Source organism: Chlamydomonas reinhardtii, chromosome 8, assembly GCF_000002595.2.
Source record: "Chlamydomonas reinhardtii strain CC-503 cw92 mt+ chromosome 8, whole genome shotgun sequence".
Taxonomy (NCBI): domain Eukaryota; kingdom Viridiplantae; phylum Chlorophyta; class Chlorophyceae; order Chlamydomonadales; family Chlamydomonadaceae; genus Chlamydomonas; species Chlamydomonas reinhardtii.
In genome coordinates this window covers 3,873,434-3,895,342 of record NC_057011.1, presented here as the reverse complement: position 1 = coordinate 3,895,342, position 21,909 = coordinate 3,873,434, and the positions used below count along the sequence as shown (strand labels likewise).

Below are 21,909 nucleotides of genomic sequence, written 5' to 3'. Positions count from 1 at the left end.
CCTCCCTCCCTCCCTGTCCCTCCCCTCCCTCCCTTTCTCCCTCTCTCCCTCTCCCTCCCTCCCTCCCTCCCTGTCCCTCCCTCCCTCTCCCTCCCTCCCCCTCCCTCCCCCTCCCTCCCCCTCCCTCCCCCTCCCTCCCCCTGTCCCTTTCCCTGTCCCTCCCCCTGCCCCTCCCCCTGCCTCCCTCTCAGCCCTCCCTCACCGGCGGCTCCATGGCGAACAGCGCCAGGATCTGCAGCAGGTGGTTCTGGATCACGTCGCGCAGGATGCCGTACGTGTCAAAGTAGCCGCCGCGGCCCTCGGTGCCGAAGTTCTCGCTGAACGTGATCTGCGCGGATGGGAGAGGGGGAGGTTAGCTCATTCCGACCCCAAAATAAACCATTGCCAAGAACCGATTGCCAAGAACCCATAGAGCGCGGAGGTACCCTTGTTGTTGGCGAGGGGGGTGTTAACCGTCCATGCAAGCCACCATTCGCAGTAGGAGAGGAGAGGTACCCGTCTCAGCTGCTGCTGCTCGGGAGTGCCTTCAGCGCAGTGTCACACTGGCGCCGCCCCTCTGCCGCCATGCCGGTAAACGCCCCGCTCCGTCCCCATCCCCAGCCGCCGCCACCGCTGTCCGCCACTCAACCGCCCCTCCCCCAAAGCTCGTCTACCGTCTACCACTTCCTTCATTAATCATGAATGTGACCCCCAAACGCTCGCTGTGCCCTCTCTCCCCCCGCCCCCCCACCTGCACGTTGCGGATGTACTGCCGGCACCACAGCGGCTCAAACACCAGGTTGCTGAAGCGGAGCACCTGTGAAGCGGGCGGGGGGGCAGTGTGTGTGGTTTGTACGTTTTAAGGAATCACACACAGGACGCAGGGACACAGCTCCTCGTGAACCCCTGCCCCTGTCCCTCCCTCCGCCCCTGCCCCTCCGCCCCTCCCTCCCTCCCTCCCTCCCTCTCCTCTCCTCCCCACCGTGAGGTTCTCAATCAGCTCCTTGCCCAGGTAGTGGTCGATGCGGTAGATCTGGTCCTCGCGAAGGTGAGCCGCCAGGCCGCGACCCAGGGCCGCGCTGCTGGCGCTGTCGCGGCCAAAGGGCTTCTCCACAATCACACGCGTCCAGCCGGTCCTGGCGGGGAGGGGTGGGGGGGGGGGGGTTAGGGTGGGGGTTAGGGTGGTGGGGAGTGTTGGGGGGTGCGGCGGTGGGTGAGTGTTGTTGTCGTTGGTGTAGTGGTGGTGTGAGAGTTGCGGGTAGAAGGTCTCAGACTAGCAGTGGCGGGTGGGGAATGCACTCCACGGATGCCAAGAGCCCTTGTAGTTTACACCCCTTCCCCTCACAAACACCCCCTTTTCCCGCCTTCTCCTCCTCCTCCTCCTCCTCCTCCTGCTACAGCCGCGTCCTCACTTGGTGGAGCAGAAGTCGGCCGCGCCGCCCGCCGCCGCGATGAAGACGTTGGGCGGGATGGACAGGAAGAACATGCGGTTGCTGCGCGGCTTGCCGCAGGCCACCTCCACCTCGCCCATGCGGCCGTTGAGCGTCTGGAAGGAAGCGGCCTCGTCGTACTGGCCCTGTTGTGTGTTTGGGTGGGTGGGCGGGAAGGGGTGGGGATCACAGGGATTGGGTGAGGCGGGGGTGGATGGGTGAGGATGGGTGTGGCGGCGTTCGGGATGTGTGTGTGTGTGGCGGGATGTGGCAGGGCATGATGCCATGATAAGGATGGTTGGCAAGTTGTGCGTTCCCTTGCCTGTCACATGCGCAGGGCACCGCACGTGTAATGCCTGGCCTGACGTTCAAAGGCCCCGCGCCCCAGCCTGCACGGCCCCATCCCGCCTCAGTGCTCCGCCCTTCCTGCCGTGCCAAACCGTAGAGTGCAAGAGTGCCAAGCTTCGCCCCCAACCCATTGCCCATGGCCATCCCACCCAAGTCGCCAAAGCCAACATCGCCCACTCCGGGCCCATGGGCCAATCCCCTTTCGCCCCCCCCCTCTCCTCCTCGCTCTATTGCATTGGGTTCGCTTTAGTTTGGGCTTGTACTTTCAACCCCCCGCCCCCTTACCGCGCTGTAGAAGCAGCGCTCCAGGAACTTCTCCGTCTTCTCCTGGCAGTTCTCACTGCAAGGGGTGCGGGAGGGTTGTCAAAGCAAAGGGTTGTCAGGCATGGCTCCTCAATAGGAATGGCGGGTCATTGAGGCCGGGCCCTCGCTCCCGCCCCCGCCCGCCCACACCAGCCGCGGGGCCACACGCGCTGCTCCTGCCGCGCCTCCCAGGCCAGCACGTGTCAGCGCCACGTGTCAGCGCCACGTGTCAGTGCCACGCGTCAGTGCCGTGTGCACCCGACCCGCTGCAGAATGCCCATGCGGAGCCGCCGGGCGTGTCAGTGTCAGTGTTCGTGCAGTGCCCGGCGCCGCGGGACCGGGGCCCCACACCTGGCCGTGGTCCTAGTCCCCCGTTTCCTTGAATGAATGAAAGGCCCCGGATACCCGGGGGCTGCTGTGCGCTGCCGTGCCGTGCCGCTGTGTGTGTGTGTGTGTGTGTGTGTGTGTGTGTGTGTGTGTGTGTGTGTGTGTGTGCCCTGTGCCGTGCACTCCTTGCTCCGCCCTTAGGAGCCACTGCCACGGCTGCCCGAGGCCACCCGCACCCAGCCACCCCACTTTACCAGTCACCAGCACACAGCACGTGCGCATACACGTGAAAGTGAGGCCGCTAAGAGCAGACCACAGCCCACACGTGTGGGCGTGGGCCTGAAGCGGGCTGCCGTGGGCTGCTCCCTTGCTGCCAACCCCTCCGGATTTTCAAAGCCAGAACCCCGGCCCTCCTCCTGCCCCTTACCGCACACACCCCTTGCTGTCCTATGCACCCTAAGAACCCTCCACCCCCAAAGCAGCCTCACCGTGCGTGGATACGGCATGTGAGCGTGCCGGCGATCATGTTCCGGAACTCCGCATCAGTCATCTTGCTGCGCGCAAAGCCAAAGATGTGGAACTCCTGCAACACGTGTGTGTGGTGTGGAAGCGGGCTTTCGTCAGAATCTTCGTACGGTACGGCAGGGCGGCGACGACGGCGGTTACCCCGGGCCCGGCACAGGTGTTGCACACGCCTGCACGGTGCCACAACACCTGGCCTGACTTGGGGATCCGCGCAGCTCGACGTATCCGGCCGTCATGTGTCCACCATACAAATAAAGCTTTGCTCGCTGGGGCGTCAAAAATCGATAAGCCGAGTTCCATGACTGGGGCCCCGCGGTCACGTGCGGCGGTCCGCAGCCCAGGCCGCCAGCCCTGCACCCGCATTCTGCCACGCGTGTGCTGTGGCCCCGTGCCTCCGGCTCCCCCGCCCCAGGCCCTGTCGAGCTCGCACCTCCGGCAGCAGCCCCTCGTAGTACAGCGCGAAGAGCGCGGGGAAGATTTTCTTCTTAGCGAGGTCGCCGGACGCGCCCACCACGACCACGCTGAGGGAGGTGGTCTTCCAGTCATTCCGCTCCAAGTCATACGCCTGCGCATGCAAGCCGGTGCCAATTATATAACTGCCAGGCGCTTGCGCACAATTCGCACGCTTCGGACTGGCCGCGCACGCACCTCCTCGACATTCAGGTTTCCGAAACTGTAGACTGAAGGCGATGTGGACTGCTCCACGCCGTTGGTTTGCGAGATGGATGCTTTGTCTGTGTGCATAGTTTGGCCACCATAGTGCAGTCAAACAACACGCCATTCTGTGCAAGCCGATTGCTCGATGGCGCCCTAGTTAGCCCTTGTCATACTCACCAGCAGTAGCGGACGAGCGCACCACCACCGTTGGCTTAGTGTGGACCAGATGGCTCTGTTGCGGCGCTGTATGCAGTCCAGGCCGCACCACGACCGGTCGCGGTCCCGACTTGGCCAGGGGCGCTGCCGCTCCGCCGGCAGCCTTACGACTTCCGCGTAGGATTCGTGTTTGTCCAAGCATCATGGTATCACAGGCAGCCTTGACAATCAAAGGGTTTGCTGTGCAATGCAAGCCCGCCACGTTGCGAACTTCAATCGGGTGCTGAAAGCGAACCCGGTGACTACTGCATATACGTGGAGTCAATCGGGAGTGGCTGTAGACAGGTTGACGGAATGGGAGGGGCCCTCTTTCGAGTTCGAGCATGGGGTATTGGCCTGCGCCCCCATCTGTTGGGGGCCCGGCCAAGGGGCCCTCGCACCTGCGACCTTTCCCAGCGGATACAAATACACCAAAGGACGCTGAAGAGCTGTTAGAACCAGCACAAACGTGCATAAATCGGCATTAAAGGGCGCAGTCTCGTGAAAAGCGCACACGGGAATTGCGATTGAGTAGCCCGGGTGCCGAGAAATGCGCCCAAACCGGCTGCCGGATTCTATCGCATCATAAGCACACGCAAAATGAATGCCAATCCAACCTCGGGCTACGTCTGGGGACTACCGCGGTGGGACAGTTCGCGCAACACCCCTCTCAACGCCCCGGCCGACTCAAGAGCGCCCCCTCGTCGCGGCCGGCGTCTCCCACTCTCCAAGCCGCCAGTAAAAGCCAGTGCTCGACAAGCTGGGCGCAAACCTAATGTTGTTTTCCACTGCGAGCCCGAAAGTGAGGATGAATTGCCTCATGTGCCCGCATGCGCGAAACGCTCGTAGGCGGGGCAGACAGGGAGGCCGGAGGCGCTCCCCTGCTCTGAGGTGATTCACGCTTTGCCTAGGCGTGTACAGCAAGGTATACAGACCACGACATGTCCCGTTGCACCAGAGCAAACTTATTCATTGAGAAACCTGTAACCCCTTGATACCAGCCAATGTTGTACACACACGTGCTCAAGACTGCCGTCGGCGCTGCATCCCGTCCACCTGCCTTCCTACATCCGGCCGGCAGTGGCTTCCGTGCACTTCAACACCCCTGCCACAGCGCTACACCCGACGCTCCGATCACGCTGATTGTTGTTCCAGCTGTCCCGGCTGTAGCAGGCGCCGCTGCTGTCACAAGATCTTCGTGTACGTAGATGTGCCCGCCTGCCATAGTCATTCACGACGTGGTGGCAGCAGCCTCCGCCTCCGCCTCCGCCATGCGTTTGAGCTCCTCCTCCACCTCATCCGGCGTCACCGCCGCGTGAACCTGGAGGGGGGCAGCACGCCAGCGGACGGGAAGTAACGCACGCGCAGCTTCACCTTCAGCTTTGTGCCAAGGACGACGACCACTTAAACACTTGCCAAGGATAGCCCCCCTCCCCTCCCCAGTCACCATGACTTTGTTCGTGCAATGAACCTCTGGTGCAATGCGTGTTGCACCCCAGGTTCCCAGCCCCCAGTTGCTAGTCCGTCCTATGCCTTGCTCCAGCCGCGCCCGTCCCTCAGCCCCCGGGGGCTCCCGTGTCCCAACCCTGTACAACCCTCGTGCCATCGCGTCGCCACTCGCCTGCTTCGCCAGCGCACACCACTCCAGCGCGCGACGCACGGGGTCGGAGGCCGAGGGCGCGGTGTCGTGGTTCCAGGCGGTGAAGCGATCGAAGGTGGCGGCGGCGACCCAGCTGCGCTCGCACGCGTCGGAACTGTCCTGAGCGCCCGGCGCGGGGCGCAGCAGCAGCCCGCGGTAGCCGGCCGGCAGCTCAACGTCGGAACCTGTGTTGCGGCGGGGCGCGGTCTGGTGGAAATGCGTGCGTGGGCAAACGGCAAATTGGTAAGGCTGAATCCCTCCGGCAGCGTGCACACGTGATCCTGCCACTGGCTGCTGGACTACGGCAAAGGCGGGGGTGGCCCCCCATGGGATGCTCCGGGGTAGAGCAAAGGTCGTGCTGGCCGCTGTGTGGGCTTGTCTGTAATGACCCACCTCGCAGCACACGCCCTCTTAAGAAAGCCTCCATGCAAGCTGATCCATCTGTATGGGGTGTGGCAGCGAGGGGAGCGCAGGTCCAGGCGCAGGTGCACAGCCGTGTCAGGGCCTGGGCGGCCTTGGGGTTACAGGCGACGGGGGCGAAGCAGCACTGGAGCACTGGGGTGGACAAATGCACCCACCTTCGCGCTGCTTGGGCTCAAAATGCCCCTCCAGGGCATCAACCGGCTGGTTGCCCGCGAGTTTAATGGGCAGGTTGTGCAATTTAGCACTGCTTGTCACACCTCTTGGCACCGTTATGACGCTAGCTGGTGCCATTATTTACAAGTGCTATGCAGCAGTACACAAATGCCAGGGAGTGCGCACGGCCGACTAAATAGAGGCACCTGAAATGTCCCGCCAAAAGCTCGTTTCTTGAAAGCTCTTCTATTTTGACACCAGCAGCGATGCTATCTCGAACCTTATGTGAAGGCGATACGTTTCGCTGTTAACTGGGCGTATCGCCGGGTAAGTAGGATCGGCCGGCGCAGCGCACGCGTGGGTGTTTGTGGGACCCTGCGCGCGCCACCTGTGAGCGCGCCGCAGACCCGCAGTGTCGCTGCAGTTACCAAAGGCATGGCAGCGCTGGTGTCTCACATTCACTTGCATGCCCGCTGAGGCAGGCCGTCGGTAGGCCGAGGCTGTGCCGGCCGGCCGGGGGGAATGCCGGGGAATTGGGGTAGAGGGCGTGGTGACCGCCACAGCGTGCACCACTGACCCCACAGGCGAGGGTGCGATAACCTCTCTAACAATGATGGAGTGCACATACGCACACCAGTCAAGCACCGTGTGACTCAAACGTTCCTAGCTATTGGATAACACACATGTTCTAATTGCGTCATGGCACACAGGCAAGCGTTGTCCTTTCCAATGCCATCAGTGGCCAATCTAACTAAGCCCTCACCACCCCACAAGACGCATCAATTCGTGCCTTTGTGTCAGTATCTAGTCTTTCTGACCTAGTCATTCGAAATAAGCCAAGGCGCCTCCAGCCCGCGCCTATCGCCTCGTCACCGCGCCTAGCTACTCCATGACCATAAGGCAGCATGCTTTTGGCTAGGGGTGCTTGAAGCCCGAACAGTCGGGCATATGATCTGCGCCCAGTTTCTAGCCTCCACCATGCTCAAACCCAACACAGCGGCCTCTCCAGGAGCCGCTCCATCCGCTCCATCCGCTGCTGCTGCCGCTGCTGGCGATGCGCTGGTCGGCTACACAGCAGCATGGCGCCCGCACTGTCGCCAGCACCTGAAGCCCTGAGTTTTGCTACAGCCTTGCCAGCTTGCCAGCATACCGCAGCTGCTCCGGGCCTGCCGACCGCCTCCTTCCTGCCGTTAACGGCCACAGCTGCTTCTACCGCTCAGCACTTCCCTTCTCTCCATGCAAGAGCGCAAAACGCAAGCTCCAACTCAAATGCGCAAGGCATAAGCTCCGGTGCGTTGACGCCAGCTCCGGTGGTTTGCGCCAGCTCCCGTGCATTTACGCCAGTGGCGACAGCCCGCCCAGCTCGCCGGACTTGACGCGCGCCTCAACAGAGGTGGCCGCCGCCTGGAGCTCCGAGGGGTCGCGCCGGGTGTAGCTGCGGTGCCCAAACGTCTTCAGGTTGTACATGTACTGCGGGGAGGAGCAGAGAGGAGGGGGCAGAGGAGCAGGCGCGGGCATTCATGCGGCAGAGCAGGACCGCCTAGGTGTTGGTGCGGTGGCAAGGGTGCGGCCGGCGCCAGCAAGTGAAGCTCAGGGCCTGTCCGCGGCCACACATCCTAGCTACCCTCGGTCTAATCCACCAAGCTCACCGTGTGGTTTCGGTCTAATCCACCAAGCTCACCGTGTGGTTGCGGTTCTTGGCCTGGCCGGTGGGGTCCACCTCGCGCCACACGAACCTGCGCGCGAGTGGAACGAGTGCTGAGCAACAGCATCGCCACGGCATACTACGTACGGTACGAGGACCCACAGCTCCATGTCAAAGCGCCAGCGCGCCCCGGCCCGCCACCCGTGCCTCCACATGCAATGCCCCACAGCGCTATGAACGGCCACATCCCGCAGACGGGTTGAGCGTACAGCTCAGTTCCCACCGCACTGGCCACCACCACCGCGGCGCGTGCTTTGGTGCGAAACCCAAACCCAAACCAAACCCTGTCCCAACCGTGCCAAACCCCCATAAAACGCGCCCCTCACACGTACCCACCCGGCTGTGCGCTTGTAAATGATGGGCTCCTCCGCGTTTGCAGCGTAATCGTCATACATGGTCCGCTCGCGCCACGCGATGATGCGACTGCAGGCGGGGACAAGCAGGTCGGGTCGCTCTCCCAGTCGAGTCCTGGCCGGTGCCCTGCAGCCTAAAACCAGCTCTGTATGCCTCCATGTGCCCCAGAAGCCCCGCTTACTCGCGCCGGCGGTCCTTCTCGGCGACATCAAGGAAGTCCTGCCACTCCTTGTAGGAAGCAGAGTCGTCATTGTTCTTCTCCCACATGTACGAGAGGAAATCAAGAATGTACGCCATTGTGGCTTAGCAGCGCAAAATCGAAAGGGTACACGATGGGCGTGGCAACACGGTCCAGAAACGCCCCGCAGGCTACCCTATCTATAATAGCGCTCGCTAATTTTGTAACAGAATAAAGTGACGAGATTTTTAGGGCTGCTGCAGCTCGAGTCGAGCCGAGGCTCCGATTGAGCCCTCATGCACACCCCCGAGTCCATTTGCCCCGAGCTGCTAGCACCGTAGGTCTATAGCCCCCCCTTCCCAACGGTCATACTAGCAAACTCTTAGGGGCCTGCGCCCCCGCCACGCCTGGAAAAATGGGGGAGAACTACCTCAACTCGCCTATCAGCCTTATTAGCAAGTCCGATATCCGCTATGAGGGCATCCTGTATAACATCAACATGGAGGAGAGCAGCATTGCGCTGGCTCAGGGTGAGCAGGCGGTCTTGGGTGCCGTTTGGACCAGGCTTGCGACTGAAGTTGAGCGCTCTCGCTGCAGTTCGGTCTTTCGGGACGGAGGGCCGGCGCGTGGGCGGCCCGCAGGTGCCGCCCAGCAACGAGGTGTATGACTACATCATCTTCAAGGGTGAGTTCTGGTGAAGGGCGACGAGGGCGACAAGTGTCACGATCTGGTCAGGGATCCCCTCGCGGGCTACCCCGGTGACTGTATGATATTCAAGGATCTGTATGTTTTCTATGCAAAATACAGGTGATGATATGAAGGACCTGACGGTGCTGGGACCGCCGGGCTCCGCACCGGGAGGTGCGCCAGCGCCTCCGCCTGTGCCGGAGCAGCCCACGGTAAGAAGCTTTTGAGAAAGCAACCTTTTCCTTGATGAGCACGGCTCAACATGGGGCTTTATGCACGGGTGGGTTTCGGCAGGCATGTCCGGGAAGTCCACATGTGGGGTCGCACTCACTTGCAGCTCTGCTGTGTACTGCTGTATGGTACCGCAGAACCCGTGGGGGCAGGCGCCTGCGGCAAACGCCGGCTACAACGCCCCGGCCCACTACGGTAAGCGCCGACGTCCTTGCCGTGGGCGGGGGGTACAGCAGGGCACTCCCGGTGTCGGTGCGTGTCCAGCTCACCGTGCAAACGGTTAGGCGTCGAGCCCTAGCGTCGCTGACAGGACCCACAGTTTGGCGAAGCTGCTACTGCACTTACGTGAGCTGCTGGACCACGCAGGCAACGAGTGGGCGCCCGCCGCCCCGGCTCCTCCGCCCGCGCCTCCCGCCCCGCCGGCGCCGGCGTACTCGTGAGTAGGGAGGCTGGTTGCACACGGGTGACGTAACGACTAACGCGGCAGGTGGACTTGCGGTCCCGACATGCTGTGGCCCTTCAGCCCCTCCGCCACCAGGCTAGCACAACCCTCGGTGGTGGTCAGGCTGGGTGCTGTCCTCATGCTCAGCGTCAATCATGACTGTGTGCCCCCACGTGCCCCTTCGTAGGTCCACCGCCCCGCCGGTGGCCGCGGCCTCGGCTCAGAAGGTGGCCCCGCAGGTGCACATCGCGCCAGCACAGCGCGCCCCTCTCCCGCCTCAGCAGCCGCCCCCAAAGCCCTCGAACTATGCGCAGGCAGCCGCTGGTAAGCGATTATGTAGAGCATGGGCTTACATGGCCCGATGGCCGCCATGCGAATGTGTGACCTGAGTAGCCTGCAAGCGCCGATGTAATTGTACATGCATGGGCAATCGCAATGGGCTTACGGCGATTACATGCGTTGCGCTGCAGCTCTGCGCGGCCCCGCGCCCGGCCGTGGCGGCCCCCCTCCCCCCTCGGGCGGCCGCGGCCCCGGCGGCCGTGGGCAGGCGCCCTACCAGGTGGGTGGCGGGCGAGGCGCCCCCCCGCCCCCGGCTGGCCGTGGCCCCGCCCCGCCCCCGCCGCGCGCGGGCCCGCCGCCGGGCTCCGCTGCCGCCGCGGTGGCCTCGTCGCCCATGCCACTGCCCGTGCCCAATGAGGAGTTCAACTTCGAGGAGCAGAACGCCAAGTTCAAGAAGGAGGACCTGGCCAAGGTGACATACGGGCAGGGTCACATTACCTGTGACAAGGGAGCGGGGTCTGGGTGGGAAGACATTTAGAGGGGCTGCAGGCGCCGGGCGGCAGCATGAGGCTGGGCCGCGAGGCTGGTCAGGCGCATGTGAGTAGCTGGTGTGCTATCACGTGTGGATGGTTCGGGAACAAGGATTTAGAGGGCCAAAGTGCATGCGGGCGAGACTCAACCTGGGCCCAGGGCCAGTTCCCGCGCTCCAAGCGGCGTGTTTCTCGCGTCTCTTCTCACGGCATGTCCTCTGCCTCCCCCGTGCCTGGGGCCTTGCAGGAGGTGGGCGAGGCGGTCAAGGTGCGCAGCTCCTACTCGCGCGACGACTTCTTCGACGTCATCAGCTGCGAGACGCTCGAGCGGATGAACCTGGGCGACAGCGGGCCCGCTCCCGCCCCCAGCGCCGCGCCCAGCGCCGGATTCGGCGGCGGCCGCGGCGACGGCCGCCAGCGCGCAGCCGACGCGCGCCGCCTGGACATGGAGACCTTTGGTGGCCTGGGAGGCCTGCGGCACAACTACAACTACGGCGGGCGCGGCCGCGGACGTGGCGGCCCGGGCGGCCGCGGCGGTCCCGGCGGGCGTGACGGCGGCCACGGCGGCCGGGTGAGGCGGGGAGGGTAGCAGCTTGGGCACTGGCGGGTGCGGTGTGGGGTATGCGCCATGCGGCCATGGCAAGCGGAGATCTTATTCAAGTAAATAAGCAGTGTTATCGCGCTTGTTAACCACGCCACTGTGCCGACCGTGATATCCGAATGCGCCTGCTGCCCTCTTGTCTGTGCAGGGCGGTGGCCGTGACGACCGCAGCGGCGGCGGTCGCGGCCTGCGCCCCCATGCCACCGGCGTGCCGAACGGCGGTGGCCGTGGCGGTGGCCGCGGCGGCCGCAACTAGAGCGCTGCGGCGCACCGCCTCCACTGCTGCTGCCCTTATGACATGACCAGCTAGTCACCTAGCCAGCTGTGCCCGGCCGCGCTGGCGGCGGACGCAAGGCCGCGACTGCGCAGAATGGTGTCAGCGCGGAAGGGCGGCTGGACGGGCATTACCGCACTCGAAACCACCGCAAGGTGTGACCGATCGGCACAGTGTTCAATACATATGACAACGGAACATGTCATCCGGGATCATAGCAGGCTGATTGGGCGGCGTGGTGTGCGGATCCGGGCAATGTGCCTCGGCCACGCGCTGGCAAGTGCAGCGTTGCATATGGCGGGGTGCGCACTGCACTGGAGGTGCTGGTGCCCTTAGCAGCTTGCGGCACGGCCGATGCCTCCCGATGTAGATGGAGCGATGCCGGATGCACAGGCATAGTAGCTCGGCGGGTAGGGATGCACATGGGCATGGACACATTGTGTGTAGCTGTGATACGCAAAAGCGGCTGCAGCGTTAAGGAAGCACACTATGTGGTTGGCGCTGAAGGCACGGGTTCTCGCTCGGATTACGGTGACGCAGGGTGAACCAATGGAGCATGTTGCTGAATGACAAGGTAGGGCGGCTTCGGAGCGGGTGCATGCCGGCAGCTCGGGCAGAGACAGCCTGAAGCTGCATGCGCGCTGACAAGCCCCTGCATGCTTGGCAGGGCTTCTGTAAGACTGCAGTCCCTGGTGTTGTCAAAGCGTTACATGAGGCCGCGAGGGCAGGCGAGGGCAGCCTTCGATAGTCCCACCCAATTGACCCAACCGCTTCAGCGCGTCGCAATGTTATATGGGTGCGAAGGGTAAAGCCGGAGTCCGAGGCAGGGGATCCTGCCTCCGGGAGCTTGACGGTGTGTACACGAATGCACGCGGTGCACACACCAGCCAGTTCCCCAGAATGAGAGTTCCCTGAAGTTCACAAGACTTCAGGTCATTGCCAATATTGTCATTTTCGGGAATCCCGCAGGAGCAGGCGGACCGACGAAGGAGCTTAGGGGCCGACGACCCCCCTTCGAGGAGCTAGCACGGTGCAGCACGGTGGGCGCCGACTCGCCAAGGAGCCGCAACGTGCGGCCAACCGTGCTCTCAAAGACTCAAAGGACGAAACGCGCGGAAAACTTTCACAGCACCGCTCGGCTACTTGCGGTTCATGTGGAGGCAAGCGCACGCGCCACTGGCGCCAGAGTCAGAGGCAGCCAGAGGCACGCCGCGTGCAGTCCTCCTTTTGTCTCGGGTGCAACTTAACATGAATAAACGCGGTGCACAATGGCAGGCTCTCCAGACTGCGAGCCGGCTAATGCAAGATCAGAGGTCGTTGCCATGTGCGGGAACCAGGAGGCAGGGGCTGGCGGACCAGACCAAGACGGACCAAGGAGCTGCGGAGGGGGCGACCTGCAGTGGGCGTCCAGGAGCCGCAACGTGAGGAACGTGGAAAGCCGGTCGCTCCGGTCGCTTCCTGCTGATATTATCACATATTATGATATAATACCGTGCGCGGCCGGCTTCGTCTGGAGTGGGGTCCGAGACGGCAACTGCATCATGCTCGGGCGGGAAGCAGCGTGAGCCCCTGAGCTACACCGCTCCCGTCGCTGGCAGCGTATAGATTCCTACTTTTCTTACTACTGCACACAACGCTGCGCGCAAAATCACCGGAACGAGCGAGTGGGCGGGCGCGGTTCCCCGGCATAATACCAAGGATTAAGAATCCTGGACAGAATTCGGAGGCAATTTCGATAAGGCGACGCTCGCGACATTAACATAGTGCACTCGCCTGTGATAGCGACACTCTCCGCAACCCTAGACTGAACCCCAACGTTCCATCAGAAGCTTGCAGAGCTGAAGGGCCGTCACTGCGAACCTCGCTCGCTCAGTCGTCAGCTCCAGGCGCAGCTCAGCGCGTTTACGACAGGAAAGGCCTGCTCGACACGGCGAGGGGCGAAAGCGAGCGGCCATGGAGTCCTGCCTGCGACCACTGTCAGGGCGCACTGCTTCCACGAGCCGCGGGTGGTGAGCGCTGCTTCAGCTGTCATCTGGAGGCCGTCCTGCTCGAGATCTTGGGCTCATCGCGTGAACGCTTCCTGCTGATGCCCGCAGTTGTTCGTTCCGAGCACCAGCCTCTGTAGCACGGCCTGTGCGAGTCTGCGTCCTCAAGGAAGACTCAAACCATGAGGTGCGCAATGCGATTATCAGAAGGGCGTAAAGTGCGGTCAAACTCGAACCGGCCTTTTCAACTTTCCCTTTTCGAACATACCATACAGGGGCTGAACGCGCAGGCGTCTCTCAGCTTCCCCACAACCGAGAAGACCGGCCAGGTGAGCCGCAGGGCTGCGTAGTAACAGGGGGCGCGAGCACGTCCGGAACTCGCAACATCCGTATGCACTGCAACCGACGCTTGATGCGCCCCGCTGCGGATGCCTTCCCCCTCGCTTGCGTCATCGCAGGACTGGCGCGCCTTCCGCGCACACCTCTGTGCCTGGGAGAGCACCGCGCGGCGGGCGCAGGCGGAGCGGCGGAGCCTGACCGCGGCCGCGCGCCCCACGCCACAGCTTCAGCGGCCACCTTATCCGCCGCTCGTGTGCGGCGACAGCTGGGCGCACCCGCTGCCGGAGCCGGAGCAGGGCTGCCTGCTGCTGGCACGGCACGACCACATGTGAGCAGTTTCCCTTCGATCCTCCAGCCCCAGCGTCCTCGCACCCGCCCCGGGGGACCCACATCTCCTCACACGCCATGCTCTTGCCACTGCCCTCGCCCTCCCCCAGCAGCCACACCCCCAACCCCATCCCGCCTCCCCCAACCTTCTGAATCAATCCTTCCACCCGCCGCGCACGCAGGCATTTCTTCACCGGCGCCGTGATCCTCATCACCAGCCACGATGACGCGGTGGGCAGCGTGGGCTACGTGCTCAACAAGCCCAGCCCGCTGCGGGTGGAGGAGCTTCAGGTGCTGGGCGCCGCAAGCGGTGAGCTAGGCCGGAAATTGATGCGGGAGGGGTTATGTGCCCGAGCGAAATAGGTCCTGATAGCCAAGGAGGGGGGCAGAAGCATGGAGCACTTTGTTTCCTATTACACACACGCGCACACACACATGCACGCGCACACACACATGCACACATGCTCACACACACACGCTCGGTATTCGGTGGATATCCGTAAATAACTCCAACGCCGTCTGGGCGGGCTTCGGTTTTCTTTTGGGTTTTCGACACACTTTCACACACGCATTCACCCGCTTGCACAGGCTTCAAGGACGCGTTCGGCTCGCAGCGGCTGCACCTGGGAGGCCCCGTGCACCTGGACCACGTCACGCTGCTGCACCGCTTCGCCGGCGTGGGCCGCGCGCACAAGATTGCGGAGGGCATGTGAGTCCGCAAACCTTTGTGACACGCTGCATGAGGGTCATCCTAGCACCGAGCGACGCCCTGCCTGTGCGTGCGCGACGGCCAAGCTGCGCGCCCCCCGTCCTTGCGCCTGTGGCGGTGCGCCCGACTTGCCTGTTATACCCGCAGTGTGCAGCACCGGTGCACGCAAGCACTGGCCCTCGCCGCCGCCACCACCCGTCAGCACGCATCCGCCCACCCACTACCCAACGCCATCCCAGCGTACCGGTATCCACTGCTGCCTGACGCTCCACCCTGCACCCTCCACCCCACATGCGCAGGTACATGGGCGGCCTGCCTGACGCCATCAGGCTGGTCAGCGCCGGCATCGCGCGCCCCTCCGACTTCCAGCTGGTGCTGGGCATGAGCGGCTGGGCGGCGGGGCAGCTGCGCGACGAGATCGCGGCCGGCTACTGGTGAGTGGGAGCCTGAATGAGAGGCCGGCTTGGCTTGGTTGGCTGTTTGCGCTGTCGGCGCTGTGTGCGGAATGCAGGGGCTTGGTTCTGCGGGCCCGGCAAGCATGTTCTTCCTCCGCTGCTAGGTCTGGTTTCTTACAAACCCAGTTCTGACAAACACGTCGCGTATGCATGCCTGTATGTGTGCAGGCACGTGATCAGCGCGAGCCCGGACCTGGTGCTGCCCACGCCCTCCGACCCGCCCGCCGCCTCGCCGTCCGGCTCGCCCACCTCCTCCATGGACGCGCCGCCGCTGCAGCAGCCGCTGTCCGAGTCGGGCGAGGTGCTCACCACGCTGGCGGAGGTGGAGGGCGTGCCCGCCAAGGCGCCCGGCAGCAGCGGCCGCGCCGTGCACTCGCCCATGTACCGCCGTATCGCGCGCCTGGCCGTGCGCGGCGCATGATGTATCGGTGCGGGGTTGGCATGGGCGTGGGCGTGGCCGGCTTGGTTGCCATGGCGGGCGGAGCTCAACACGTGGCTGTAGGTGGTGACGGTAACTATACCGGCACTTCGCCAGTATATAAGCGGTTCCGCCTCATTTGATCGGCATGTTTGTAGCTTTCTCTGTAGTTTCCAAAATTTCCGTAAAGTACAAGGCTGGCCCGGCGCTCCAAAGTCTGGGGAGGCGTGCATGCCAGCGAATGGCGGGCGGGCTTGCCCCGCTGTCGCGGCCACCCTCCGCCGATGTGATGACAACGGCGCAAACCGGCTCGCTAGCGTGCATGTATGTATGATAAGGCTTTCATGGGGTTTGTAAATTTGCCTCGCCGCGTCGCGCGGTCGGCTAAGCGACATGGTCTGATTGGTTGCGGTGACAAAAGGTGCGGTGACAGGCACATGTGGCGCCTAATTTGATGGCAGCAGAAGCAAGCTTGCTGCGGTGTAAGGACACAGTCGGCGGAAATTATGGGCGGGCGCCGTGGAGAGAACGAGAGGAGAGGAGGGGCGCCAGTGCGCGACGTGTCTTGTGGTGGCTGCCGTACAAGGAAGGTACAAAGCTGGCAGCGGCCACGAATCTGTTGGGTCTGTGCCGAGTGCGCTAGTGTGGCGTGGTTTTCCCGTATGTCCGTTTGTTGGAATTGAGTCGGTATATATACACACAAAAAGGCAATCACTCGGGTAGTGGCACGTATGTGGCCTGTGTGCGTGTGTGTGTGTGGCCTTAGTCTCATGCCGCGAGGTGGAAGTTGCAGGTCCACGCATGCAGACGCGGTACTAGAGAGCGAGAGCTTGGCTGTGGAGGGCGCACAAGGCAAAGGTGGAGAGGGCTAGCGGGCAGCTGAAAAGCGGAAAGGGGGGACACGTGGCGTGTCGTGACGTGGCACAATCTGCGAGCTTTGCGTGTGGGAGTCCGAGACCTGACCGTACAAAGAGCGTGGATTTATTCAGGCGTGACGGCGAGGCACACGTGGATGGCCCGCCTACATGGCATTTGAGTCTGTACACTGGTTCCAACACAACTTGACTCGAGAAGAGAAGAAATCATATCGTTTCGGGAGCGTGTGTAGGCAGTGCGTAGTGGTGAGTTGGTGACAATGTGCAGAGGTGTGGGGGCGTGGGCTTTGGCATGCGTAGGGTAAGCGGAAGGGATAGCAGCACAAGGGATAGCACGATGCGCAATGGTGATTTCCTTGCTTCGCTAGTATTGCGACAATAAGCTGCGAGGACCGGGTATCCCGGCGCGTGTGTTGCATGCATAACCGTCGAGACTTGAATCGGGGCAGACGCCCTCCCGGGTAGAGTAGATTTGGGCAGCACATTCCTATTCGCGTTCCTCCGATGGCTTGCCCCTGCAAGGCCGTTGACTGGCCACCTTAATATGAGGCCAGGGGGCAGGATCTGATGGAGGTGGCTTTGTTGGAGACACCTGTCGTAATGCTGGGTGCTGGGTGTGCCCTCCAGAAGGAGACGAGGGAGATGAGTTGGCGTTTCACGTTAAGTACGAGTTTGGAGAGTGCGCAGCCGCATCAGATTGACAGCGTGGCGCGCAGATGTCGAACAGCATTGATTGCCCCAATAACCGATTGGTATGGGCACAGACATGTGGTAGAGCCGGGGCGGGAGCGAGGCGTGAACTGCGCCGGCCCCGCGTCGCTGGGTATGAACCGTGTGTTGGGTTTCGTAATTTACATGACGCATGCCTGCGGGTCGTCGCGGCCCAGCCCACCTATTCTTGTAATGACACTGGATGCTGCAATCTGTTGTAGGGGCGCCAGGCGCACCAGCCGCTCCACAGCGCATGCCGCATGGCGAATGCATGGGAGCCGCCGCGAGGACCCACAAGCTCGTGCCCTGACGGCGCCCGCACCCATACGGCAAACGCTGCAATGCCACGGCGCGATGGTGTGTTGAGCACCACGCAAGGGTCATCGAATGCTAGGGAGTACTAGGCCAGGGATGCGGCCATGAGGCCACAGTGCGCCGTGCGCGTATCTGCCATCCACGCCGTAGAAGTTCGCCCCATACCGCCTAAGGCGAAGTGGGCGACGGTGGCGGGTGGCCACCCTACATTCCAGCGATCCAGCCGGGCCTCCAGCGACCGAGTCCAGCGGAGGCCAAGGCGGTAACGGGTAGCGCAGTAGCGCACGCCCAGTACGCCGCATACTGGTATGCAACGCTTCGAAAGACCCGTCAACCGACCGCCACCCTGGCCCCCTCCCAGTGCAAGTGCTGCTTGACCATCAGGAAAAAGAACTTGAAGCACGAAGTACCCCGGGTTGCGAGCGATGCCGCTCCGCCGTTGCGCCAAGGGCCCCGGAGCCCACCCAGCTCCCGGCCCCGCCCCCGGTCAGCCCGCAAGACCGCTGACCGCACCAGCTAAGCCGCAGCCCACCGGCCGCGGTCCGACCTGCTGTACCCAGTTACGTCAGCTGCTTTGCTTCCCTTACCCCATCCCAGCGCACTGCTGAGTCCAGACCCTACCGCTCCAGTGATTTGCCGCTTACAGGGCCATCGCCACACCAGCCAGCCATGTCCGTCTGGTTGGAGGTAACCGTACATCACCGACCATTCGCGCATCCCTGCGACAGACCTGGAGCAAGCCGCAATTTCTCATCGCCCCAAAGCCTCCGATAGCCCTTGTCAGGCCAACAACTCATGTCTCCAAGCCTCCAAGCAGCCTTACCTACACCGGGGTTGCCACCGCGCCGCCTCCCCGCGACTCATCATGCGCCAATGCGCAACGTTTTCTTCCAGAATCACGCTAAACGCTGGCTTCTGTGCTCACAAGCAGCACGTCCTAACTCTGATCACTAATTCGCGTAACCACCTGCCTTGCACATCGTGCCGTGCAGCCGCCACCCACTCGTGCGCACACCCTCACCAGCACCATCAGGCGTGGTCGCATGTGCACGTCAGCGCCCTGCCTGCACTCCGTAACTCCGGCTCGTCCTTGCCACCGACGCCGATGTATACGTACCTGCCTACCTAATATTCATGTACAATGCGCGCGGCCTTTCCTATGTTCACAGCTACGTTGCGCCCAGACCTCCAATTAACACACGCTTCCATCCCTGCAAACACTCTATCCACTCCGTGGTCCGTTGCATGCACGCAGTGCAGGACACGCGGCCAAAGCACGCACAAAACATTCCGTGATCACGACGACACATACGAACACATTTCAGAGCATCCGACTTGATACCAGGACTAGTAATGGCTTGCTGCAAGCACCCTAGATCACGCATGCTGCAGCTGCCGGCATCAAAGCGCCCGCCTTCATACTGTACAAACCCCACCAGACCTGATCACCACGAACCGCATCCTGATGAGAGCCGCCGGACCACACCATCACAGCAATCACATTCAACGTCACTGTCCCGCCCATGTGCCGTACAGTGCAGCCCACTTATGGGTTAGTCCTCGACCCCCCGCCATCGCCATGCCACCACCAGTCCACCACCAAACAGCGCCAGTGCTCGTGTTCGTACTCCGCTCCGCCTCGCTACCCGCGCCCGCTCCCACGGCTATCGGCCTTCCAGCTCTTGTTGTAGCCGGGTATGTGACCCAGGTCCGCGAACGAGGTGCAGAACTCCTTCACACGGCGGCCCACGTACACAACCACCATCCCGCGCGGCGTGGTCGCCGCGGCCGCCGCCGCCGCCGCCTTGCCGCCGCCCTTCTTCCAACCCCCGCCTCCGCCTCCGCCTCCCTCCCCGCCCTCTGCGCCCCCGTCCTCCGCGTCCTCCTCCTTCTTCACAGCCGCCTTGCCCCTCCCACCTCCGCCTCCTGCCCTGCCTCCGCCTCCACCGCCCTTGCCCGCCGCCTTCTTCTGCGCCTTCTCCGACAGCCAGCAGTGCGGCTGCCCGAGCACGGGCCCGAACCAGCGCTGCCCCACCGCGGCCTTGAGCAGCAGCACTGCCTCGCTCACGGCGCCGGAGCCCACCTCACGAAGGGCGCGCTGCAGGAACAGGCCCTGCGGGTGGCATAGGCGCGCGTGTGCGAGGTGGCGGGGGTTACGTTCATAATGGGTGATATAGAAGCAAAGTGGAGGTTGTAGTTATGGTTAATTCAGAAGAAGCCCGGTGGGGGTTACATTCATGACGAATTCATATGCATGCGAGCACATTGGTACAGCAGGCGCGTCGTTGCGGGGGTGGAGTTCGAGGCATGCCGAGTCAACAGGGTGCATGCATGTGTAGAGGATGGGCATGTGGAAGTGGATGCGGAAGAGGACGCTTGGGAGTGGAGGAGCACAGTGATGGAGTGGGCCCACACGTGCGCTCACCTGCACCGCCTCCTTCCCCGTCACCCCGGACGGGGGGTTGATGAAAACCTGCGGGCGTCGCGGCATTACGGCACGCGGCAGCAGCATCAGCGGCCGTGGAAGCGGACCGGAGGACCTCCACACGCCCGTTCCGCTCGCCCGCGTTGTGACGGGTTGCGGCGCAATGAGCAAAGGGCTGTATCTACAAACAGTTTGCAAGAACTCCGTCGCCCTGCGGCCCCACGATAAGCAGCTTTCAAACCATTCAGTATCGACTAACGCCACCACCACCACCACCACCACCAGCCCCTGTCCCATTTCACCTTGCCGGCCCAAGGGTTGGTCTCCGCCAGTCCGTCCTGCTCGGCCGAGTAGAACTTGAGCGCCTTGACGGACTGGTTGGCCTGTGGCGGGGGGAGGCCGCCCAGGGCGGTGGGAGGGGAGGAGGAGCAGGAGAAGGAGGGTCAGGAGCAGGAGCAGGGGGACAAGGCGTGTCAACTGAAGGGAAGCAGGTGCAAATACCGGCGCCCTGAAGGGGAGCCCATCACCGGGCGGGCCTCCCTGGCGCCGCGCCGCCCCCAATCCACCCATTCTTCCTCGCCCAGTCCACCTCCATTGCGTCACGCGCCCACAGACCATACCACAGGTCAACCGGCGCACGCTCAGGCTCACACCGGCCCCCCCCACAACCGCCACTTGCTTTTTGACACACCGCCCACACACACCTGCTGGTCGCTGGCAGGGTCCAGGTCTATAGGTCCGCCAAACAGGCGCCGCACCGCCGCCAGGATGGGCGCAGGCGTGACGTAAAAGTCGCTGTCGGGGGAGACGTAGTCCTGGAGGGGTAGGTTTGGCAGGAGAGGGAGGCATGTGTGTTTGCAGGTGCGACTGGCAAATCAGGGGTCTGCTTCCGCGGCAGAGGATTTGTAATGGCGTGCAGAAGCGTTTGCCATTGAGCAGGCGCGTGCAGGCTGTTCCCCTGTAGCAATAGAAGCAAAGCAGGCTGCTCGCACCTGCCAATCGCGGGTAACCTGGCGGTAGGTGGTGGGCAGTTCCTTGCCCAGCACGCTCTCCACCAGGCGGTGCGTGAGCGGCGTGTTGGTGTCCTGGCTGATCTTGGTGGCCTTGCTCCACACCTCAATCGCCTCCGCCTGCTCCAGCCCCACCAGCGCGCGGACCTGGTGAGCGCGAAAAGCAAGGGAAAGGGGGCCGGGAAAAGGGCAGGTTAGTGGGGTGATGCTGATGCGGTGGGTGGGATGGTGGGTGGGTGTTTTGGGGGAGGGCGAGGGGCTTGCACGGCTGGCTGCGGGAACAGGGAGAGTAGGTGCGAGTGGCCAGCGGCATCCGGAGCGAAGCCTGCCAACGCCATTACTGCTGTCATCGTAAAAACCAGGTATGGAACAAACAAGTGCGCAGCTCGCAAGCCCGCACTGCGTGCGAGCTTGCCAGCCCGCGCAAACTTAGTCGCCGTGGAGGTCATACTAAATCCTAACGGCTGTTTGAGGACATCCATTCACAAGCAGCAGACGGACTGCCGTTATGAGCGAGCACTTCGCTAGCGACCCACGGTCGACTCGCTGCTGGAAGCACGCCGGTTTGCGCTGCTCCCCGCTCCCGAAGCCTCACCTGCCGCTCGCTGCTGGGAAGTGCGATATTTGGTGGGAAGTTGCGCACCAGGCGTGTCGCGGCGAGCAAGCGCAAGGCTTGCCTCGGGCCGAACCCAAAGTCGCCCTTCTGCTCGATATACTGCGTAAACGACGTGTAGCCCGAGTCCTTGTACAGCTTCCTATCGTTGATGGTCACCAGGGCCTGGCCTATGCTGAGGAAATTGTTCTTCAAACTGCTTCCCTCGATGAGTTTCTCGCATCCCTCGAGGTCCTCCGGCCTGTCCTCCATAACGACAGGAGGAGGCTCCTCCATGACCTTCTGCTCCACCTTATCCGTCACCTCCTCCACAGCCTGCAGCAGCAGCTTCATCTGGTCGCCACGGCCCTCCTCCATCGTGGTGTCGACCTCCATTTGGAACGGTAGGTTGCGTCCTTCCCTCACGCGAGTTCAGGTAGTGTCAGGACATCTCAGGTGTAAGCGCAGGACACGCGAGCAAACTACTA

General features: G+C 63.0%; 6 protein-coding genes across 6 annotated transcripts in view; 2 read left to right on the top strand and 4 right to left on the bottom strand.

Annotated features, from left to right (window-relative positions):
- The window catches only part of CHLRE_08g378150v5 (uncharacterized protein), an 8,039-nt gene extending 3,960 nt beyond the window's left edge, over positions 1 to 4,079 (bottom strand). Inside the window, exons 1-9 of the mRNA XM_043065209.1 lie at positions 3,747 to 4,079; positions 3,561 to 3,646; positions 3,343 to 3,477; positions 2,876 to 2,970; positions 2,043 to 2,097; positions 1,392 to 1,555; positions 962 to 1,115; positions 731 to 796; positions 203 to 328 (exon numbers count right to left, since the gene is read on the bottom strand). Of these exons, the coding sequence (XP_042922210.1) occupies positions 203 to 328; positions 731 to 796; positions 962 to 1,115; positions 1,392 to 1,555; positions 2,043 to 2,097; positions 2,876 to 2,970; positions 3,343 to 3,477; positions 3,561 to 3,646; positions 3,747 to 3,930 (1,065 nt within the window). The 5' untranslated portion in view covers positions 3,931 to 4,079. The remainder of the gene's footprint in view (positions 1 to 202; positions 329 to 730; positions 797 to 961; positions 1,116 to 1,391; positions 1,556 to 2,042; positions 2,098 to 2,875; positions 2,971 to 3,342; positions 3,478 to 3,560; positions 3,647 to 3,746) is intronic.
- A 158-nt stretch (positions 4,080 to 4,237) lies between these two features.
- Positions 4,238 to 6,269, bottom strand: CHLRE_08g378100v5 (uncharacterized protein). The gene is made up of 4 exons (XM_001694316.2): positions 5,982 to 6,269; positions 5,797 to 5,844; positions 5,386 to 5,588; positions 4,238 to 5,085 (listed from the first exon to the last, which is right to left on the bottom strand). Exons 1-4 carry the CDS (start codon positions 6,115 to 6,117, stop codon positions 4,996 to 4,998), a joined length of 477 nt encoding a protein of 158 aa, XP_001694368.1. The 5' UTR covers positions 6,118 to 6,269; the 3' UTR covers positions 4,238 to 4,995.
- A 253-nt stretch (positions 6,270 to 6,522) lies between these two features.
- CHLRE_08g378050v5 (uncharacterized protein) lies at positions 6,523 to 8,459 on the bottom strand. Its single transcript, XM_001694317.2, has 4 exons — positions 8,220 to 8,459; positions 8,021 to 8,107; positions 7,661 to 7,715; positions 6,523 to 7,449 (listed from the first exon to the last, which is right to left on the bottom strand). The coding sequence occupies exons 1-4, from the start codon at positions 8,333 to 8,335 to the stop codon at positions 7,315 to 7,317; spliced, it is 393 nt and encodes a 130-aa protein (XP_001694369.1). The 5' UTR covers positions 8,336 to 8,459; the 3' UTR covers positions 6,523 to 7,314.
- A 115-nt stretch (positions 8,460 to 8,574) lies between these two features.
- Positions 8,575 to 11,952, top strand: CHLRE_08g378000v5 (uncharacterized protein). The gene is made up of 9 exons (XM_001694199.2): positions 8,575 to 8,746; positions 8,814 to 8,900; positions 9,024 to 9,115; positions 9,272 to 9,329; positions 9,501 to 9,570; positions 9,764 to 9,900; positions 10,047 to 10,327; positions 10,633 to 10,956; positions 11,135 to 11,952. Exons 1-9 carry the CDS (start codon positions 8,632 to 8,634, stop codon positions 11,240 to 11,242), a joined length of 1,272 nt encoding a protein of 423 aa, XP_001694251.2. The 5' UTR covers positions 8,575 to 8,631; the 3' UTR covers positions 11,243 to 11,952.
- Positions 11,953 to 12,880: 928 nt separating this feature from the next.
- Positions 12,881 to 17,284, top strand: CHLRE_08g377950v5 (uncharacterized protein). Its single transcript, XM_043065208.1, has 8 exons — positions 12,881 to 13,269; positions 13,357 to 13,432; positions 13,521 to 13,574; positions 13,704 to 13,912; positions 14,094 to 14,221; positions 14,500 to 14,620; positions 14,920 to 15,054; positions 15,244 to 17,284. The coding sequence occupies exons 1-8, from the start codon at positions 13,214 to 13,216 to the stop codon at positions 15,494 to 15,496; spliced, it is 1,032 nt and encodes a 343-aa protein (XP_042922209.1). The 5' UTR covers positions 12,881 to 13,213; the 3' UTR covers positions 15,497 to 17,284.
- Positions 17,285 to 18,022: 738 nt separating this feature from the next.
- On the bottom strand, positions 18,023 to 21,870 carry CHLRE_08g377900v5 (uncharacterized protein). The gene is made up of 6 exons (XM_043065207.1): positions 21,425 to 21,870; positions 20,812 to 20,976; positions 20,524 to 20,634; positions 20,122 to 20,202; positions 19,820 to 19,867; positions 18,023 to 19,507 (listed from the first exon to the last, which is right to left on the bottom strand). Exons 1-6 carry the CDS (start codon positions 21,815 to 21,817, stop codon positions 19,037 to 19,039), a joined length of 1,269 nt encoding a protein of 422 aa, XP_042922208.1. The 5' UTR covers positions 21,818 to 21,870; the 3' UTR covers positions 18,023 to 19,036.
- Positions 21,871 to 21,909: the final 39 nt, after the last annotated feature.

Bases quoted from the DNA above. Each gene is read 5' to 3' on its own strand.
- CHLRE_08g378100v5 (XM_001694316.2), bottom strand. From the start codon at position 6,117: ATGGCACCAGCTAGCGTCATAACGGTGCCAAGAGGTGTGACAAGCAGT. The intron at 5,589-5,796 runs GTGGGTCATTAC...GCCGCAACACAG, and splicing joins AAGAGGGCGTGTGCTGCGAG to GTTCCGACGTTGAGCTGCCG. The intron at 5,086-5,385 runs GCGAGTGGCGAC...GCCCCCCTCCAG, and splicing joins GGTGTGCGCTGGCGAAGCAG to GTTCACGCGGCGGTGACGCC.
- CHLRE_08g378050v5 (XM_001694317.2), bottom strand. From the start codon at position 8,335: ATGGCGTACATTCTTGATTTCCTCTCGTACATGTGGGAGAAGAACAAT. The intron at 8,108-8,219 runs GTAAGCGGGGCT...CCCCGCCTGCAG, and splicing joins GAGAAGGACCGCCGGCGCGA to TCGCATCATCGCGTGGCGCG. The intron at 7,716-8,020 runs GTGGGTACGTGT...ACTCGCGCGCAG, and splicing joins ATTTACAAGCGCACAGCCGG to GTTCGTGTGGCGCGAGGTGG.
- CHLRE_08g378000v5 (XM_001694199.2), top strand. From the start codon at position 8,632: ATGGGGGAGAACTACCTCAACTCGCCTATCAGCCTTATTAGCAAGTCC. The intron at 9,116-9,271 runs GTAAGAAGCTTT...ATGGTACCGCAG, and splicing joins CTGTGCCGGAGCAGCCCACG to AACCCGTGGGGGCAGGCGCC. The intron at 9,330-9,500 runs GTAAGCGCCGAC...TGGACCACGCAG, and splicing joins CAACGCCCCGGCCCACTACG to GCAACGAGTGGGCGCCCGCC.
- CHLRE_08g377950v5 (XM_043065208.1), top strand. From the start codon at position 13,214: ATGGAGTCCTGCCTGCGACCACTGTCAGGGCGCACTGCTTCCACGAGC. The intron at 13,270-13,356 runs GTGAGCGCTGCT...TGATGCCCGCAG, and splicing joins GCTTCCACGAGCCGCGGGTG to TTGTTCGTTCCGAGCACCAG. The intron at 13,913-14,093 runs GTGAGCAGTTTC...CCGCGCACGCAG, and splicing joins CTGGCACGGCACGACCACAT to GCATTTCTTCACCGGCGCCG.
- CHLRE_08g377900v5 (XM_043065207.1), bottom strand. From the start codon at position 21,817: ATGGAGGTCGACACCACGATGGAGGAGGGCCGTGGCGACCAGATGAAG. The intron at 20,635-20,811 runs GTGCGAGCAGCC...CTACCCCTCCAG, and splicing joins AGGTTACCCGCGATTGGCAG to GACTACGTCTCCCCCGACAG. The intron at 19,508-19,819 runs GTGAGCGCACGT...TGCCACCCGCAG, and splicing joins CGGGGAAGGAGGCGGTGCAG to GGCCTGTTCCTGCAGCGCGC.